Source organism: Rattus norvegicus, chromosome X (genome assembly GCF_021556685.1).
Source record: "Rattus norvegicus strain SHRSP/BbbUtx chromosome X, alternate assembly SHRSP_T2T, whole genome shotgun sequence".
Taxonomy (NCBI): domain Eukaryota; kingdom Metazoa; phylum Chordata; class Mammalia; order Rodentia; family Muridae; genus Rattus; species Rattus norvegicus.
Genome location: NC_141554.1, coordinates 143,748,363 through 143,768,631, shown reverse-complemented (window position 1 = coordinate 143,768,631; position 20,269 = coordinate 143,748,363). Strand labels below are relative to the sequence as shown.

Sequence of the window (20,269 nt, the reverse complement as noted above, 5' to 3'; positions counted from 1 at the left end):
TTTAAGTCTAATTGTCATGGTCAGCTGAAAAGAGAAATCAGTTAACATTTTCGTCGTAGACTCTGACTCTTCTGAAATCATCATTATTTTGAGGTGATGCAGACAGTAGGATGCAGGCAGGTAGTGTTCTTTACCTCAACTGGAATGACAAATCGCATTTAATATCACCGCCTGTAAGTTCCACACATGCCCAAGATATTAAGCTAAGACCACCAGCTCATGCTTTCCAAAGGAAGTTGATGAATCTGGCGTAGCACACCCTTGCTCATGCTTTCAAGGGGGAACTAGAACATTGACCGCCTAACGGCCGTTTCACCCAGTAACATGCTTTTTTTCTTCCGTCAAACAGTCATTCCTGTGACGAATGGAATCCAGGACTTAGGCTATTTGCATTTGCAATTTGTGATTTAAGGAATGATTGGGATCCAGAGATGGTTAATAACACGTACTGCTCTTCCAGAGGTCCCCAGGTTCAATTGCCAGCACCCATTTGACAGCTCACTACTTCCTGTAATGCTGGCTCTGGGAATCCAACATCCACGTCTGGCCCTCCTTGGGCAAAACGCATGCATATGACAAATAGACAGAGATATGTGTAGGCGAAGCACTCATGCAAGAAGGAAAGGAAGGAAGGAAGGAAGGAAGGAAGGAAGGAAGGAAGGAAGGAAGGAAGGAACAAAGAAAAAGCATCAATTAATTAATTAAAGAAAGGTTTTTCAAAGGGAGAGATTGTGTTACCTTTTTTTTTTTTAAATCAGGGAAGCATTTTACTTTAAGATATAAATGAAGCCAAGTCATGTAAATGAGATGTGATGAGTGGGGGAATTTTTGAGCAAGATGATTTTAAAAGATACTTTTTTAAAGAAGTTATTTTAAAAATATTTTTTCATTGTAGAGATTGGAGCCATTTTTCCTTCCCTTTCCTCCCTCCAAACCCTCCCACATGCCCCTTCTTCCTATTTTTCAAATTCATGACTCCTCTGGTCAGCCCTGAAACATAAACATACAGGTGGCATTATACATGTTAGATTTAGCAGGCTATTCATATGTAGTTACACGTATATACATATTACATTATATTCTTTTTCTGAAGCCATGTATTTCGAAGAGATTCAGTAAGGGGGAAAGAATCAGCCCAAAAGAACACAGATAAATGTTCACAAAGGGCAAACGTATGAGATAGGTGCCGTGACTCATGCATCCCAGCCCCTGGGAAGTGGAGGCAGGAAGGCCAGGAGTCTTAGGTCATATACGGTTACATAGTGAGTTACAGTTCAAGGATGCATGAAGCAGCAATGAATCAAATCCAAAGGCCAAATGTATAAGCCTACAGTTCCCCAAGCCATGGCTTTGTTCAAACTAATAAGGAACAGTACTGTAAGTTACATGGAAATGTTTGGTTTGCTTTTAAACACAGTGTGTGTGTGTGTGTGTGTGTGTGTGTGTGTGTGTGTGTGTGTGTGTGTGTGTGTGTGTTCATGCCATGGCATGTGTGTGTGGAGGGACCAGAAGACAAGTTGGAGGAATTGATTTTCTCTTTCCACCATGTAGAAACCAAGGATTGAACATAGGTCATTGGGTCAGAAGCACCTTTACTAACTGAGGCACCTCAAAAGACTGGCTTACTTTTAGAAGGCAAGATTGCCATTATTCAAGAAAGGTAGAAGAAAGGTAGAAGAAAGGTAGAATAAGAGTGTGAGCTAATTCTGATCTCCTCTCCAGTCCTTGGGAGTTAGTAGGTAATTAAGTTAGGAAAATAGATTGCATTAAGGAATAGAAAAGGCAACCGCTTCAACTACACTGGATTTAGCTCCTTGGGACTCCAAAAAGACTAATTATTAATTACTTCTCGACAAAGAAAAGGACTCAGAACATATTACCCCAATTTTTCCTTTGCTAGGCTTCCTTTGTAGAAAGCCGTGATTTTAGTATTTCATTTGAATTACGTGTGGTGGAATTCAGTGCTCCAAATACAACAGCTGCCATCTTCCACAGACCACTTTACTTGCAAACTATTGTCACTAGCAGGCCTGTTGGCCATGATGATCCCTCAAAGAAGGGGGCATAGCTTGTTCCTAGACCCTCACCTCTGATTCCAGCCGCTCCTCAGCCCTTTGGATTCAGTTCTGCTCTGACTGCATGTGGTCTTGAGGGCTCTGGAGGTACTAAGGGGGAGATTACCTTGGGGGAAACCACTAACCATGCTGTGTGAAGATTACATGCACAGCTTTGGGGTAATTCCAGCTCTAAACCACCCTTTCCCCATGTTCTGAGTGGAGCAAAGCAGATGAACTCATTAGGTCTCCAGGTTAGCTGAACTTTGATGCACTTATACTTCATTGCTAGGACCTTAAAAGGAGATAGATACTGTTTTCATCTCCCCAGGGAAGAAATTCTTGTAATAGTGCCAAAGACTGATACAATTATCTCCTAAGATAGTTTGAAGTTTGTTCTTCCATGTATGTATACGTATTTACGTGTCAGGAGTATTATATCCATCTAAGTGTAAGTGCCAAAGGTTGGTGTTGGGTGTCTTCCTTTATTGCGCTCTTTATTTTTTGAGAGTCTCTCACTCAACCTGTAACTGACCTATTTGACAAGACTAGCTAGCTGGCCAGGGAGCTCCAGGGCTCCTCCTGTTTCAACCTCTTTGGCATGAGGATTAGAGCCCGGCACTGTTCTGGCTGGCTTATTACATTGGGTGCTGGGGATCAGAACTCAAGTTCTTGTGTTTGCATGGCAAGTACGTTGTTCAGAGCCATCTCCACAGCACCGGGAATTTCTTCTTAATCCAATGTACTCATGGACTAGGGAGCAGGGTGTTCAAGCCATTCAAAGTTATGCCTAAACCCACTTCAACCTGGGGACTGAATTCTGTATACTTGATAAACATTAAGGAACACGGTTTTGTTTTTAGATTTCCATGTTGCTTTGCCTCCATGTATACATGCACACGGCCTGTGTGCCTGGTGCCTGTGAAGGTCAGAAGGCAACTTTGGATCCCCCGGGACTGGAATTACAGATGACCATGAGCCCCCATGGGAGTGGTGGGATTGAAACCAGGTCTGCTGCTGAAGCAACAAGTGCTCTTAACTTCTGAGCCAACTCTCCAGCCTTTATGGAACATTAAAGGCAGATGCTGAGACCACTGTTGGGAAGTGTTGTGTGCTTTTAAATTTGATAAACTTCGTATGTGTATATATTTTCATCATGTTTACCCATTAGATTTCGCTAATTTGACACTGCACAAGCTATTAACCATTTCATAGCTGTCTTGTGACATAGCAGTCATGTGTGACTTCTACTGTTCACACAAAAAGAGCGTGAATATTTTTTAATCTACCAAATGAAAGAACTTGGGAATATTGGTCAGTCTATGGGGACAGCATAACCTAATTGAAATTCTCTCTCTCTCTCTCTCACACACACACACACACACACACACACACACACAGAGAGAGAGAGAGAGAGAGAGAGAGAGAGAGAGAGAGAGATTAACATGAAAGATGGTAACCTGCTAGGGTTGGAAAGGCTTTGAGTCCAAAAAGTCCTATTATTGCCATATTTCCAATTTGCAAATGGTAAGAAATCTTTGCCAAGCAGTGTTACTCCTTAATACCTGAAACAACTCGGGTAGTTTTTTAGAGGTAGTTTTTAATAAGTGTTTCGTTGAGCACTGATGCAGTTCATGGCTCCCAACAGAACTTACCACTCACTACATTAGTAATAAATTCACCAATATTGAATTGAGAAAACATGATCAAGGATGATCCTAATTACACGGGAACAACCTGATTTGGCACAATACTAGGAACTGTGATTGCTACAATAAAAACCAACTATATTTTTATGAAGTTATTAATCTGCAGCAGAATCCATGAACTTCTCCGAAGTGTAAATAAGCCGCTGTGTAATGTTTGAGCACACATCTTTCTGGAGACAGGACTGGTAACCTCTAGTTATCATCTAGATCAGTGCAACTCTGATCGCCTTTCAGTAGCTGAAGCTGTGGACCTCACAGAATTCAGTTGTGCATATCTTGGTTTTAGTAGAAAGGGTATGGGAAAAAAAAGGATAACGTCTAAGGATTGAGGGAGGGAGTTTAAATGTCATTTCTTTATGACTTTAGGACCATGCTGTGGTGCAGAATGGGAAAACGTTATCCCAAATGGTTAACACAGCTGGAAATAATGGCTGTGGGAGGAATTAAGCAATGTTTGATTTAAGACACAAGTTAATTCAAGTTCACACTTCAGCTCTGCATATTACCAATTTAATCTTTATTTCTGAATATCACAAACTCCAATTAGAATACTTTAAAAATATGCTTTTGCATGCAATTAACAAATCCAACAAAATGAGAGGTATCCAGTTTACTTGCATGGTAACTATGAAGTTTTAACTGAAGAACCAATAAACATTTAAATCCATGGGTACAGGTGAGAACAAAAACCTTCGAGACATTAGTCTGATGGCTTCCTACCACTAAGCACATATTGATGTAACACTACTATTGACCCTGAAGCATGGGCAAATGGAGATACAGGGCTCTCTCTAAGAAGCAAGTGGAAAAGATTACACTTCATCACCATCATCATCACTACTACTGAGGGCAAAGCTGCTGTCTGTGGATTGAGACCCATCTTCCTTCACATTCCCCACAGTCCCTCTTTCATCAGAATCATCAAACAACTTCTCATTGGGACCTTCTTCCTCATTAAACAACTTCTCATTGGAATTGTCTTCGAATACCTTGTCACTAGCATCGTCATCTTTCCTTACATCTGTGTCTTCTTCATCCTCCTTCTCATCCGAGTCATCAAAGACCTTTTCATCAACATCATCGTCTTCCTCTTTCTCATCAGCATCTTCACACTCCTTTTCATATGCTTCTTCTTCCTCCTCGAAGTCATCAGAATCATCCTCAAAAACTCTTTCATATACGACCTCTTTCTCTTCATCATCATCTTCCTCCTCCTCCTTTTCATCTGAGTCTTCCTCAAATTCTCTCTCAGAGCCTTCCTCACCTAACACTCTTTCAGAGCCTTCATCAAATTCTGACTTGTCAGTCTCATTTTCTTCTGACTCTTTCTCAACATTTTCTGGGAACTCCTTGTCAGAGGCATCCTGGTCAAAATCTTTTTTCACACCATTTTCTTCTAGTTCTTTGTCAGAGCCATTTTCAGATTGCTTTTCTGAGCTGTCTTCCTCAGATTCCCTCTCTGAGTCATCCTCTTCTGATTCTTTCTTGGGGCTATCTTCCCCTTCGGACTCTCTGTTGAGGTCATTGTCTTCAGATTCTTTTGCAAGGCCATTCTTTTCATAATTCTCTTTACCTTTCTTCTTAGATTCTCTTTCAGGGCCATTCTCCTGAGACTCCTTTTTAGGATTACCCTCTTCTAGCTCAAGCTCCCTCTCAGGACAGCCTTCTCCACTCTCTCTCTTGGAGCAGCCTTCTCCACTCTCTCTATCAGGGCAGCCCTCTTCACACTGTCTCTTGGAGCAGCCTTCATCACTCTCTCTCTCAGGGTAGTCTCCATCGGACTCACCTTCTTTAGCATCTTTTTCAGAAGCATCTCCTTCAGACTCTCCCCCATCATCTTCTGCCTTTTCAAACTTATTTTCATCGATAGTTTCTTCAAACGCCATTCCAGTCGTAGCTTCCTGAGCACCCATGTTAGACATACTTGGGTGCTCTGAAAAATGCCTCACTCTGGAAGGCCCTGGCCTTTCTGAACCGCAGATGGAATCCATACGCTGAAGGCCTCTGTTGGCCTCAGGAGCATTGAGGAATGCCTCCCAGCCTCTTAGCCTTTCCTCTCTTTCTCTTGAGGTCTCCTCCACCTGTGCATAAACAGGAACTATTGTTAAAATGAGTTTTAGGCAAAAAGAAGCAATAACTTCTCTGAGGCTTTCTAATACTGACATAAATAGCCTTGTTTGTAAAGCAACTTTTCCAAAGCAATCCAAGCACTTCCTTACTCTCCAGTCTTCAAAACCATATATCTTGGTTAATCAACCTTACACAGTCAACCTTAGATAAGATCACATAAATATAAGTAAATATTGGTATCGTGGAAATATTTTATTTCTCAAAGCATTACTATTTCAGCTCTGTCCATTCACTGCAATGAGAAAGGGTGTGGACTACTTTAATTTAATATGTTCCTTCCTTATAATTCTGAGAAAGCCTCAAAATTTCAGATTTAGAAGCTCAGAAAAGTTTTTCTCTATCCTCCAATATAAAACATTATTTGTAAGTTATATTATACAAAACAGATTAAGCCAACTCCCACACTAAAAGTGCAGTTGACAATGCAGTTCCAATGCCCTTGATAGCTACAGGATTTACCTGATAATCTGTAGTCCCATCCCAGGCTTGAGCAGTGATCTGACGGCCACCAAACCACCTTCCATCCAGAGTCTGAATACAATTATCAGCCTCCTCTGGTTCTCTGAAGGACACAGAGGCCACACCATCTGGGTGTCTCTAAAAAGAGAAGAATAAGAAGGACTGAATGACAAGATTAGCAATCAGACACACATTGCCTAAGCCGGGTTAGGAGTAGCATTCTCCTGACACTCCGAGCTACAAGACCTAAGCACTCTTTCTCCCTTTTATCCCAGTGGTCAGTTGCTTCTGTAGCTGTATCTTGTTTAGCAGAGCAAGGACCAGTACAGTGTTCTTGAAAATAGTTCTGTTAGCAACACTACCCAAGAGGCCAGACCATGTGACTTTTAAGTATGAAATGAGATCAGATTTGCCCTGGGATTAAACCCTGCCTATCGGGAGCTGAAGGAACACTGAGCAAGGGATCACACAGGGAAAGATGTGGCTTCCTCATCTGTAGGGCTCATAGCTAACCACTTCAAAGAGTTCTGAGGGTTGTGATGCATAAAGTCCCTCACAATTAGCACATCAGCAATAGAGTGTAATAAATGGTCACTTATGAACTTCCTATCAGTTTTGGGACAATACACAAGGGAGCTTTTGTTCCTTGACTGCGATCAGGTGAATAATTCAGAGAAAGTCAAGAACCTTGAGAAAACTAACGCTGCACACATTTTTCTTCTACTGCTCTGGCTCTTTTAAAGAGTCAGGAGGAAGGGAAATAAGGTCCGCATATCAAATCAATCAAAGCTGTGCCTTATAAATCATGTTCACTGAACTACTGCTGACAGACAGCAGGCCTGCGATATAAAAACACCCATCTAAATCCCATGGCACTTTCAGTCACGTCCTTAGCACTCACAGTACAAGCCATGAACTTACATCAAACAGAAGGAGCTTCCTAATCTGCCCAAACTTTGAACATTCTACTCGAAGATCCTCTCTGATTTCATTCAGCACCAATGGATCATCCTGCAAACACAAACACGATTAAAATGGAGTTCCCTCCTCTTTCATAATTCAAAAACCAAATTTATTACTGGGACAAATTAACAAATGAAAAACAGCACATTGCTTAAAAGTAGTTATATCTGTCTGCAGACTATAATAATAATGAAAGAATCAAAACTAGAGATTGATGCCTTCACTCACTGCTACTAGCTCAGGCCTCCTCTAAGTGAGAAGGTAGTAATGGACAAGTGTGGCAGAGAGAAGCAGTCCACAAGAGCAAAGGAAAACTATATACTCATACATAAGTGTGTGTATGGAGTTCTCAAAGCACATAGTAAAATATTCTTGTTGCTTTCCCACTGAATTTGCTACAAAAATCTGAAGCACTGCTGATCCCAGTGCTGTCTCTGGTTCGGGAGGATTCTCCTCCCAGACCTCTGGAAGTATTCAAGACTTCCAGTGAGGAAAAACAGAACACCAAGCTTCAGGGCATGAAAAGGCCAGAAACAGATCCTTCACCTGTGCTCTACAGTAGCCCAATGCTTCCTGTCTCTAAGACTCTTTAACCTAGTAAGCCACACAGGGAACTCTCTGATCTAAACCTCACGCTGACTAAAATGGTGGACAATGACTATGCATTGCTAGGCTTGTCCTTATTAAAATTAATCTCCCTAGCTTCATCTTAGCTTCTCATGTTGTATTGGGCCATGCTGATGTGCACAAAAAGAAACCTCCCTTCATGTTAGAGTTCTGATTCTTCATTTCTTGATAGTCAAACTTTCCAGGGGAAAGTTTTAGATAAGACTTTGAACTGAACACTGAACATTGGAAGTTACATTACAAAATTAACCTTCATTACTTACCCTGATACCACAGAGGATTTTGAGGTATGCAACTTCTAACATTACTCAAGTATTTGGAATAAAACATACTCCACCCTTCCAAATATGAGTTCAGATATGTTGGGGTAAACCAACAATGTTGTTTTTGTTTTCCTCTAAAATGTTGAATGTTGGTGTCTGTTCTTTAGGTTCATAACCAGCCCTCGTCAAATTAAGCAGTCCCTAAAGTTCCTCCTGAATCCTTCTATCAAGAGCTGTATAACACCACAGGACTGTGCCTATTATCTCAGCTCAGGGGAAGTGGCAGGAGATGGTAACATCTATAGCAATATCATCCAGCACTTCTTTGTGATGACACAGTCCTTCTATGAGTCTGTATTGCTGAACACAGGGGCTACAACATGTCTTGTTTAACTGCAGAGATGAATTTTAATTAATTCTAATAGTAATTGTGGCTAGACTACTTAGATTATGCAGGTCTACAACTGACATGGTTTGAGGTCCAGGTCCAGAAACCCTGAACCAAAAAGCAAGACAACTGCCATTGTTCTTGTTAGCAGGTTCTTATCAAGCTAGTAGGATCACTGGAGATCAGTCAGGCGTCTGTGCAAACAAAGAGCATAGACTGCGAAGGATTTCTTTCCCTGCAAATGCTGGTCTATCACTACAAGAAGAGACTCTCTTGCCCCTCTATTCAGCATAGCACCAGAGGTAGAAGTATGCCCTTACTACAAAGATGCTAAAGAAAAACTGTTTCTTCCATTAGCCAATGAAAAGCCTGTCTTAGAAGTAACAGGACCTCCCTCGTCCCTTCAATTATTCTTCACACAGAAATAAAGGGAAGGGTTGGGGTGATGCTCACTGGTGGAATGTGTGCTTCTTCAAGGCCCTGGTTAAATCTGAGCACCACAAGCATATTCGGACATATTAATACACATGTGCTCAAGTACTGAGGAGTGAAAGACAATATTGTGTACACCACAAATACAACAACAAAGTAGACAAAATCCAGGAAGGAAAACCAAAACAGAAAGATGAAAGTTTTGTAACTTCAAAGTACCAGCTTGAAACAAACTAATGATTTTCATTACACACATACATATATACTGACATATGTATGTTTGTTCATTTGTTAGCTCATCATTCATTCATGTATGCATGCATGCATACATGGGCATGCACAAAAGGACACCTACAGTGGTCAGATGACAACTTATGAGAGTTGGTTCTCTCCTTCTACCGTGTGGGTTCAAAAGATCAAACTCAGGTGGTCAGGCTTGGTGGTAAATAACTAAGTAAAGCATCTTGCTGGGTCCTGGACTTATTTTGAAACAGTCACCAATTTGTAAGTGTGAAGCTTCTGTCTTCAAAAACGTCCACCAGAAAGAATGTGTACTGGCCAGGAACACAGCATAAGGCTGGAGCAATCATCTTGGAGGTGGACCCAAGATGATTTTGAGTTTGAGGACTGTCTGGGCTTCAAAGCAACTTCAAGACCATCCTGAGCTACACAGTGAAGGTCCAGCTCAAAAAAAATAATAAAAGACTAAAAACTAAAAACCAAACTAGTTTTTAGGAGAGAAATCATTTGGGCTGCTCTAGGAAAAACTACATGTACACGCGTGAGAGTTTTATTGGAGAAAGCTCTCCCAGTGAGCAGGTCAGAGGAAGAAGAAAGAACAGATGCAGTTAGACTTCCCCTGCAGAGGACCAGATGGTTGGGATGAGGTCTACAATTACGTCTTGGAGGATAAGCGGGATGGATGTATGCACATCACCTGGTAAACCAAACACTCATTCTCCAGAGATAAAAGGCGGAACACCTAGTGGATTGCATGCAGTGGTTTTAAAACCTCCTCTGGCAATGCCACACTTCAGAAAGCAAGTCCAGGTAGCCCACCTATCTTACTAATCCCAGGCAAATGTGAAAATTTATGGAGTATAAAGTACACCATGCACCGCCTTTAAAACATACAGCATGTGTTAGCCCACAGCTGGGCAAAAGCATCTCACAGAACAGTTTTCTGATTTTCTGATACAGTGTTGAACACTTCAGCTAGTTTACTGAACATCGGAGAGGTACACTGTAGACCTCATTGTCACTGTTGACCCTCATGGCAAATGGTCGGTGGAGCCCTGAAGCTTGCAGCTGCTGCCTAGTGTTGAGAAAGGATCATATCAAATGTCACTGGCCTGACAAAAATCTAAAATCCAAAATGTGAATCATGGCCCCAGTTGCATGCACAACTGTTGTTGTTACAGTTGGAGAAACCTCAAGCCAAGCCTGTGTAAGTCAAAGACTCTCTATGGAGTATGCATTTGACTTTCAACTCTACTTCAGTACTATTATAAATCTGAATAGATGGTATACATTTCAAGAGCCTACTGGATTTCAAGTGAAAAGAGACATTAAGCAACTTTAGAAATAGACTACAGAATCCATCTAATCATGAAAAGATGTTCAGACTCCAGTTCAGCAATGACCTGTCCATTTTAAGGCTCTTGCTAAGGGGTTAAACTGAAGCAGCCCTTGTGACACTCTTAACAATGTGAATGAAAAGAACACGATTAGAGATTCCAACTAAAATGTTTCCAAATCTGAATTTTTACATTATGAACATTTTCTTCCTTGTGTGCAATGTGCTATCGCTAATTCTAGAGTAGACAGAGAAAGCAAGTTATTTTTCCATTACTGATAGTATCCATCTATGATAGCACATGATACAGGAAGCACAACAGAATGTGAGCTATGGTACCAATTCCCATTTAACACCTTATTTGCTGGCTAGGGGACTTTACATGGATATTAAAATGTGGTCCTGAAAAGTAACCTCCTCTATTGGAACATCAGATTCCTTTAAAGATCAAACTTTTCTCAGTTTTCAGATGCGAGTATGGAACTGTTATTCTCCACCAAAATCAGCCGTACTACAAACCCACAGGCTGTTCCCATCAATCTTTGATTGCAGACAGCAAGCAGCTGGGAGTTTGGCCCACAGCATGACTAGGAACAGTCTGATCTGGGATACAATCAAAAGAACAACTGGATAAACACAGGGGATTGTAAATGCTGAGTCTTTGTTCCACTTTCCTACCCTACCCATGACTTCAGAAATATGCCTCCACAGTGACGGTAAGCTTTGCACCCTCTTGTAAAAACGCCATTTGTACACGTCAAAACGCCATTTCCTACCTCAAAATCCATGGGGTGAAACATATTTTTGAGAATGACAACTCGTTCATGGCGCAGCCGGTTTGGCCCAGCTCGTCTCTCAGGTCTCCAATCCAACTGCCTAATGTAACAAAAAGGAACAGTGACCTGAAATTGGGGTTCAGATTTGTAGGAGAGAAAAGTGATGGATGTACTCCTTCAGTAACAGTTTACAAATGGTCATTATCTAATCCCAACATACTTCCACAGGACTTTACAAAGTAACTGGGGTTCCATTAAAGAACACCACAGTTAGGCTTCTCAAGTCTTCTAATGAGTTAGTATGTACAACTTTCTAGGAAGATGAAGAAGCATCCCTCAGTTTTCAGTGGAGCTTTGGTTCAGGACAGACAGACATCCCCAGCTAGGTACCAAACTTCCTGGTCACACAGAACACTACTATATTGGCTTACGATTTATGCCTGTCCTCCCATGCACTTTAAATTATCTCTTGGGTACTATAATACCTTACACAATGTAAATGCTATGTAAGTAGCTGTCATGCTGCACTGTATAGACACTAAGGACAAGAAAAAATTGGTACAGATTCAGTAGAGTGGATCCACATATATAGAACCCATGTTGACTATGGTTGACTATAGTTCGAGACCAAACACCAATTTAAACTTATATGTAATTTATAATATTATGAAGAACAAATTGCACTGAATAGTATATTACTAGCTTTTTGTAATAATCTTACATTTTCCTAAAATTGTTTGAAAAATTTGTAGGTATCTATTTTAACTACGTCTGTAAAAAACATGGGGCCACACAAAGAAAAGGTCATTTTATCATGAGTTTAAGCATAATGCTAGAATGTTAACAGAATTCACAGGTGAAAGCATTTATTATTTTGACTAATTTTCCTAAAACTAGGAAATTTAGCTCCTGGCAGTTGATCTCAATCCACATTAAAAATGAAGTCATGGTTCTACAACAAAAGCTTCAAGTCTTCATTTGCTGGTTAATACTGACCTAAATTAAGTTCCCTTTTACATCATAAATAATCATCCCCAAAGTTAAGTTCTTCATTTACTGACCACTGGAAGCATAAAGGGTAGGGGCAGGAAGTATGAGAAGAGAGGATGGAGGGACAATGACATTCAGTTCATCAGGAGCCTATCACTAGGACAACCGTCCTCACTACTGCCAAATCAGTCCATGGAAGAGACTGCTGATGATCCCTGACTAGCTAATGAAATTCCTTTAAAATAATTTGTAGACATGTTTGATAAAACAAAACTAAGAACCTATTATCAAAAACACACTCTAAAATATGTATATGTATATGTAGGAGCAGTGTGAAGAAGCAGAGAGCGGACCAAACCCACACACCACTGTATACCAGTGGTCAGTACTGATGTCCCCTGTGGCTGCCACCATGCCCAAAAGAAAGGCTGAAGGGGATGCTAAAGGAGGACAAAGCCAAGGTGAAGGATGAGCCTCCTCTATGGCTCTACAAGATCTGCAAGGTTGTCTGCTAAACCTGCTCCTCCAAAGCCAGAGCCCAGGCCTAAAAGGGCCCTGCAGAGAAGGGAGGGAAGGTTCCCAAGGGGAAGAAGAGGAAGGCCAGTGCTGATAAGGATGCGAGCAATCCTGCAGAGAATGGAGATGCCAACACAGACCAGGCACAGAAAGCTGAAGGTGTTGCAGACGCCAAGTGACGTGTGTGCATTTTTGATAGCTGTGAACTTCTGGTGACTATATAGTTTGGAATACTATTTTTATCAAGTTTTATAAAAAATGCAGAATTTTGTTTTACTTTTTTTAAAAAACTATACTGTTAGCACACAGAACACTTCATTGGTGGCGGTGGGGGAGAGGATCATGTGTCACTAACAATGCTGGATTGAGAACAGAAAACCTCTTTCCATGGTAATTTTGAAAGGCTCCTGTTGGCTTCCTGGAGAGACATCCTAGTCTTGCATACGTGGCCACCAGGGCAAAAAAAAAAAATGGCCTTGTGGTCTGGGGAAACTCTAAATCCATTTTTATATCCTTTCCCCCCTGTACCATCAACATAGACTTCATTCCCTTAAAACCAGAGTCCTGTTGGAACCTGACCCCCAAAATTGATTTTCTAGTCTACTGGGTGATGTGGACTCTGCAGTGACTTCCTCAGTGTCTCAGAAGAGCGCTGGTTCCTTTTATAAAAGATTGTGGAGTTTCGGATTGATAAATCTGCCATGTTCATTTCCTGAAAATCAGGGCTGGTGTGTGAAAAGTTGTTAAACACCATCCTTAATATGAAATGTCAACCCTCACTCTACCCTACTTTCCCCTTTCCAAAGCATTGACTGAAGATTTCATTGGTTTTTATAGTGGATTTCTGATATAGGTAGTCTATATAAGAAGAGAATTTCAAAGTTCTTATATATTGTTCATTGTCTGCCCATGTCCTGCCTGAAATACCATGATTGTTTATGAAAAGTATCTTTAATAAAGCTGGTTACAGTTAGGCTTGGAAAAAAAATATGTAATCTTTCCAAGAAAGACAAAAGACATACTTCTGCTGCAGAGACAGCTTCTTCTTATAGTCTTTGCACTTCTTCTTCTTCTTTGAGGCATCGTATTCCCCCTTCAGCTGGAACTGTGCCACCTCCACATGCAATTTGTAGCCTCTAATTTCATCTTCATCCAAAAGTTTTAATGCAAGTTCCACAGATTCTTTCTTTATAAGGTAAAATAAAATACTCATTAAGTTGAGCACTGAAATGAAACTTGGGATTTTGATTAAAAAACATGCCCGCTACCTACTTTAGTATAAAGAATCCTAAAGTAGAAATCAGGAAAGCTCTGTTCGAAACACACATATATCTCACACACCTGTGTTAACTTAGGTACAGGACTAGTTCTCTAAACCCCCAACTTCTCCATCTGTGTAAAGCTAAAATATCTTCATCACGGAGTCCCTTAAATTAGATGAAATAGTATATGGAAAGGTATGGGTATAACATACAGTAGGTGTTCATTATATTTATATATTTACTATTCTATTACTAGAATTATACTACTGGGTAAGTTTTATGTCCAGGAACCCGATTTCCTCATGTGTAGAATGGGAGGAGTAAAGTGAGTGATATCTGCGGCATGTCCCAGCTGCGAGATTCTGTACCATCATCCACATAATAGTGGGTGATTTAAGCGACCAGAAGACAGTCAGCCTTTAGTATTCAGCTTCGTCAAACCAAATATACATCTGTAAGGAAATGCTTAGTAGAAGAGAATTACTTAATGGCTTATATATTAAATGCAGTTATGGATCCTGGGTCCTACACAAACACATCAGTTAGTAAACAGCTTAGGCCTTAGGGTTAGGGTTACTGCTGCAACTGCTCAATGCTACTGACAAAAGCAGCAGCCGCACAAGCCTAAGTTAGCCAGTGGGGTTGTGTTCCAACAAAACTGTACTTGCAAAAACAGGCAGCGGGCACGACTTTGCTAAACCCCATTCCAGTTCATTCCCATGTGCAAATAAAATGTCACTAGCTTTTTTCCTTCTCAGATTTTTAAACTCTTGATTATATACACTGATGAAGATGTCTTTGCAGTGAGATTTTTGAACATGACAAGCCTCAAAATTACATATTTGCATAACATACTGACCTTGTAGCAAAGTTTCTTAAAACAAGCAAATAACCCTAGTGTCACTAAGTTGATTTCTGGGTTTTCCTCTGTCTTACTAAATACTTCTTTTGTGTCGTGTATTTGCAGGATTTGGTGAGTATACTCTATGGAAGCAGTAATTCATATATATGTAAAAAAAAATGAGAAAAGATACAGCATGGCCTACATATAGTAATACCCCGAAAACCCAATTTCCTTTGTATTCTGCTTTGGATAGTTTGTGGTTTAGGTTAGTATCTATAAAATCCTAGCTTTGGCTCCTGGTTTAAAAACTGGAGGATAAGAGACTTATTGGACCAAATACCAACCTTTAGATAACAGCAAAGTCCATCTCCTTTAAGATTTCCTTGATCATCTTTGTAAAGTTTGACCTTAAATTCTTCAGTCTGAGGATCCCTCATAATAATACCAAATTTGGACATAAGCTGTATAAATTCATCCACTGTGATGTCTGGAGGGAGACCTGTACTTTCAGAGAACAATTTTAAAGTGTTTAATGACAGTAAAAGACTTTAGCATTTACCAATGAGAAACCTGAAACTTATGTGAATACAAGGCTAATTTGGGTAAATGAGTACAACAACTTCCTATCTATAAATGTGAAGAGGATTCACATTTTATATATTAAAAATATCAGTTATGCTATGCGTATGTTTCACTAAATGTAAAGGAACAAATTGCTGTGAATTCTCTAAGGCAGGCATACAAAACAGCATGGAACACTGCATAACTTTTCTTCAATCCCTCCTCATTAAATTCCAGCTAGCATAAGCAGGTGAACAAAACACACCGAAACTAAAACTCACTTAGCGCAGTTTCAACACTAAAGGATACCAACGTGAAAACTGCACTGCAACAGGATAAATACCTGACACATATACATTTGTATTTCTGTCTTCTTCAACATGGAACCATCCTAAAAATCAAAGGGAAATAAATAAAACACTTGAAACAAACAACAAGAATTACATTAGGAAATCTTAGCAAAGGCAGTTTCTTCAAAGTTTTAGAATGTCCTCTTTATCTCAGACAACTACGCCTAACTCAAATCCCTACGTATCTTCCAAAAGACATAAACCTTTTGACTGAGAATTACCTTTAGCGTTCTTTCTATCCTTCATGACTATAACCCTATCTTAAAGTGAAAACTCACATTATCATTCTTGCCTCCAACATGTACAATGGACTCACTCATTTTTCCTATCTCATTTTTAAACCCGGACTTTGCAAAGACAGAACCACTTGCCAGATTCAGCCTTTCTCTTTTCTCCCCTCTTTTTGGAGTCAGTGGTTTCCGGGATTTCTTTCTGTGGCGGCTCTTCTACAGTCTTAGTGTTGGCGTCCTGGACATTCCCAGTAGAGCTGGGTGCACCATCACCAGAAAAGCCGTAGTTGGCCTGATACGAAGCAATGAAATCTTCGGTGATCTAGATAAATAAGTCAACACATGGACGGACAAGGTGACTTCACTTGTGGAAACTGTGTTACATTCAACAATATAAGCTAAGACTTAAACAAGTGTTTATACCACAAGTAGTTCTACTAATTAAAATATAATCCAAGACCAGTCACCTTATACGGAAAACGTGTAGTGCAATCAAAGTAGGACAAGGGTGCTCAGATTGCCAAAACCACACGCATAGTTTTAAGTGATGCTACCACTTTTTTCTACATTCTTGTAAACTACTACTTCTTTACAGTATATTTAACAAAAGTGGCCAATACATAAAACAAAAGAAGTATCGAATAACAAGATGGTAAAACCCAAAGTCCACTAGCAATCTATTGCAGTATCTACTTTTGGGTGCCCAGATACCAAATAATAGTTTGTCAGACTATTATAAGTGCTCAGAAAGAAATCTCATCTACATTCGAAAAGGCATTGCAAGTCCAGAAGTTCAATTGTAAATTTTTACAGTTTGGGGTGCTTGAAATATGCGCAAATACAAAATCAGAAAGAATAGCTGAAATAAAGAATTTTGGAACCAACAATCAATCCCCCTGCACAATGGAGAAAAGTTGTGTGTGATTGGCTCTCCAATCGCTTGGTGTGCTGTTAGTACCCTTTGATGCCAAAGTTCCCATGAGGCTAAAACTAACAGAGTACTTTCACCCTACAGTTTATAACACCGGGTTCAACACCAGTTGTGTTATTTCCATGCTGAAACTAAACACTTAGCAATTCCCAAGTACTCGGAAACAAATGTAGAGTTCTCTTTCATCCATTTCCTGCGCATTCCTAGTCATACTCCTGTGCTTAGAGGGTCCAAACTTAGATGTCCTGGAACAAAATTTAGTAGAATAATAAAACAAAACAAGAATCAAGAAAAGTTTATTCGGCAGAATGAGCTGAATGACTGCTTTCTGACCCGGTAAATCAACAAGCTACATTAGGCACAAGCATGTACACGAAGCGTAAGTTAAGTTTGGTTATACAGGATAAAACTCTTATTAATGTGTTTTTCTTGGTGTTTTTCCTCTTTGCAGTAAAAATATCCAGATAAAAATGAACTGTGACCTTCACACACACACACACACACACACACACACACACACATACACAAATTAATAAGACATTAAAAAAACACACTTAAGGCACCACTCTAAGATTTACTTTTCTTTATACATCGGGGCTGCAATAGACTGAACAGACTAGCCACCAACCACCAGTTCAAAGACCAAGTACTTCAGCGGAGCAAACATAAGAGGGATGTCCCGCAAAGGTGGTCAGGGAGCCCTATGTCCCGCTCCACAGTGGGACTCAAGCTACTCTCTTACCTTAGGGAACCAAGCCTTCTTATCAAGGTCCCACTCGTAGGGAGTGTCATCTGGTGGTTGTCCCAAAGAATCAGTTTCTCCAGAGGGCTCATTCTGGGTGTCACCTTCCTTGGGGTCTCCGTACAATTCTTGCATTCGCAACTGCTCATCAAATTCATCGTTCCCGCTCAAGTTGCTGCCACTCATGGTTCTCACGTAGTCCCGGACACAACGGTCAGAGAAGTGAAGAGGCCAAAAGGGCGCTGGAAGAGAGCAGAGAAAGAGAGGTCTGCAGAGCTCAGAACGTGCACTGCAACTCCCCGGCCGCCTCCCGCAGCGCCCCAGCAGACCCTGGGAAGTCTAAGCGGTACCACCCCAACTCCGCCCTCCTGCCCGCCCCACTCGCGCACGCATGCGTCTAGAAACTGCCAGCGCTGTCGCCGCCACCCACCTGGCGGACTCCGCGGGGTCTCAACGCCACCGCTAGGTCTAGGGCGAGGCGGAAGCGCGCAAGCGCGCGGTTACCGCCGCGGCTGGCTCCGGGGGCACTACAGCTTCCTCCGCCACGTCAGGCAACTATTTGAGAACGAAGTCCGCCTCAGACTGATGCGGTCGCCATTGTCCGCGCGTGGCGACGTAAGGATCGCTCGACACGCCCACGTGGCGTCATATGTCCGCGACGCTTGCGCGGACAGGGGCGGGGTTTCAAAGCCTGGCTGCCGCCGCGTGTCCATACTTAATGGTAACTCGCCTTAGAGACGCAACCTGCAGAAATGCGTGGCACCTCGGGAACCTTGGGCTCCTCTGCACTCCGGACGAATTTCGCCGCAGCGATTGCCTGAAAAAGGACGCGGAACTCTTCCAGACGAGCTGGCTGTGTTTGGGCTTTGCGGCAGGCGCCATCTTGGGGAGGTGGGTGGGACCGTGGGACAAGTTTCTCCCGCTTCGCGAAACCTTTGCGCCTCCTTCGCGCAAATCCCCGCCCCTGCGCAGAAGCCAAGGGTTTACTTATTTTTAAATGCTTGCCCTAGGGTACACGCGGCTTTTGTTCACCTTAGTAACCCAAACACCTAATATACTGTTTGGCGTCTAGTGAAGAAGGAGTGAAAGAAAAGTGGGCAGAAGCCATCGCTTCCTAATCTCACCCCGTTTTTTTTTTTTTTTTGTTTTTTGTTTTTTTTCCGGATCTGGGGACCGAACCCAGGGCCTTGCGCTCGCTAGGCAAGTGCTCTACCACTGAGCTAAATCTCACCCCGTTTTTATGCTTCTGGTACCACCCTCAGACTGCAGTAGGTGAGAGTAGCTTTTGCCTGCGGCTTACTGCAACGTGTCAGAGGTGTTCCAGCCTGGAATTTGAAGCTTGACTGTAAACATCCCCTTGTACAAATAGGAGATGAACCATGTGGCCCCATTTCCTTGTTTCTTAGTAAGACAGCCTACTGCCTTACTAAGAAAAGCGGGACTTTTCTCTTAGATGTTTCATGTACCTCGAAAAGGGAAGAGGTCCATATTTTTAAAACAGACAGGCATTTACTGAACTATTAAGTGCCAGGGGGCGATTCTGAGGCAGCTGCTGAGAAGACAGATCAAGGGAGGTTCAATTATAGTTGGCGAACAATAGGGTGGAAGCACCAGATGCTGGACAGCAGCAATTACTTTGTTTTATTTTGTTTTCAGCATCCTTTAATACTCAAAAACTAGACAATTCTAAACAGCTTTTTTTTTTTTTTTTGGTGTGTGGACTACGTTTATCAACAAACAACAACGTCTGTTGCCATAATGTTAACTATGCAAGTAAAATTTTAATCACTAAAAGTAGCAATAAACTATACATGTAGACATCAGTACTATAATCAAGACTTGACTGTAGGGAAAAGCTTCTTAGAAATTATTTCCATTCCAGTCACCTTTGTTTGTAAACACAGTGGTTCAAGCTAGGTTCTAGAACATCTTGGCTCCTCACAAATCTCTGAATCTGATCCCACGTTAACGATGTTAAAAAAATAAAACAGTATTTTTTGTTTCCAAATATATTTATTTTTATGAGGTTCTGTTTTTAGTAGAACTATTGGAGAACTGAATTTATATGCATGCTGTGGATTTTGTTAGGTTCTTTTAAATGCTGCTAAGTAGGTCTTGCTTTGATCTGAAAACTATACAGCACTTTTCACTAATTTGTTATTATGCTTCCATTTCATTCAGGAGTATGTTTACAATAGAAGAGATAGTGCACTGGATGATATTGCACATGGCACACACTTTTAACGCCGTGCGCGCGCATGCGCACACACACACACACACACACACACACACACACACACACACGCTCACATACATCTATCCTTATGTTTGGGAGTTTTCTTGTCCCCACATCTTGTAATCTCTAATCCTAGTTGGGAGGGGATTTCTTCTGATAAAAAGGTTGATGTATCTTTAACCTAAGGTAATATGAACACAGAATTACTTAAAAACAAAATTTGCTTACAG

At 41.2% G+C, this 20,269-nt stretch overlaps 1 protein-coding gene and 1 pseudogene across 1 annotated transcript; one reads left to right on the top strand and one right to left on the bottom strand.

Moving 5' to 3' along the window:
- Positions 1 to 4,253: 4,253 nt before the first annotated feature.
- Positions 4,254 to 18,435, bottom strand: Htatsf1 (HIV-1 Tat specific factor 1). The gene is made up of 10 exons (NM_001108259.1): positions 18,234 to 18,435; positions 17,804 to 18,045; positions 16,272 to 16,452; positions 15,894 to 15,941; positions 15,334 to 15,488; positions 13,906 to 14,069; positions 11,378 to 11,477; positions 7,274 to 7,363; positions 6,353 to 6,490; positions 4,254 to 5,844 (listed from the first exon to the last, which is right to left on the bottom strand). The coding sequence occupies exons 2-10, from the start codon at positions 17,987 to 17,989 to the stop codon at positions 4,576 to 4,578; spliced, it is 2,331 nt and encodes a 776-aa protein (NP_001101729.1). The 5' UTR covers positions 17,990 to 18,045; positions 18,234 to 18,435; the 3' UTR covers positions 4,254 to 4,575.
- On the top strand, positions 12,780 to 13,062 carry Hmgn4-ps5 (high mobility group nucleosomal binding domain 4, pseudogene 5; annotated as a pseudogene).
- Positions 18,436 to 20,269: the final 1,834 nt, after the last annotated feature.

Coding starts and splice junctions, on each gene's coding strand:
- Htatsf1 (NM_001108259.1), bottom strand. CDS start 17,989: ATGAGTGGCAGCAACTTGAGCGGGAACGATGAATTTGATGAGCAGTTG. Junction 15,942..16,271: donor AAAGAGAAAGGCTGAATCTG/GCAAGTGGTTCT, acceptor TTTGATTTTTAG/GATGGTTCCATGTTGAAGAA. Junction 11,478..13,905: donor AAGCTGTCTCTGCAGCAGAA/GTATGTCTTTTG, acceptor TTGTTACATTAG/GCAGTTGGATTGGAGACCTG.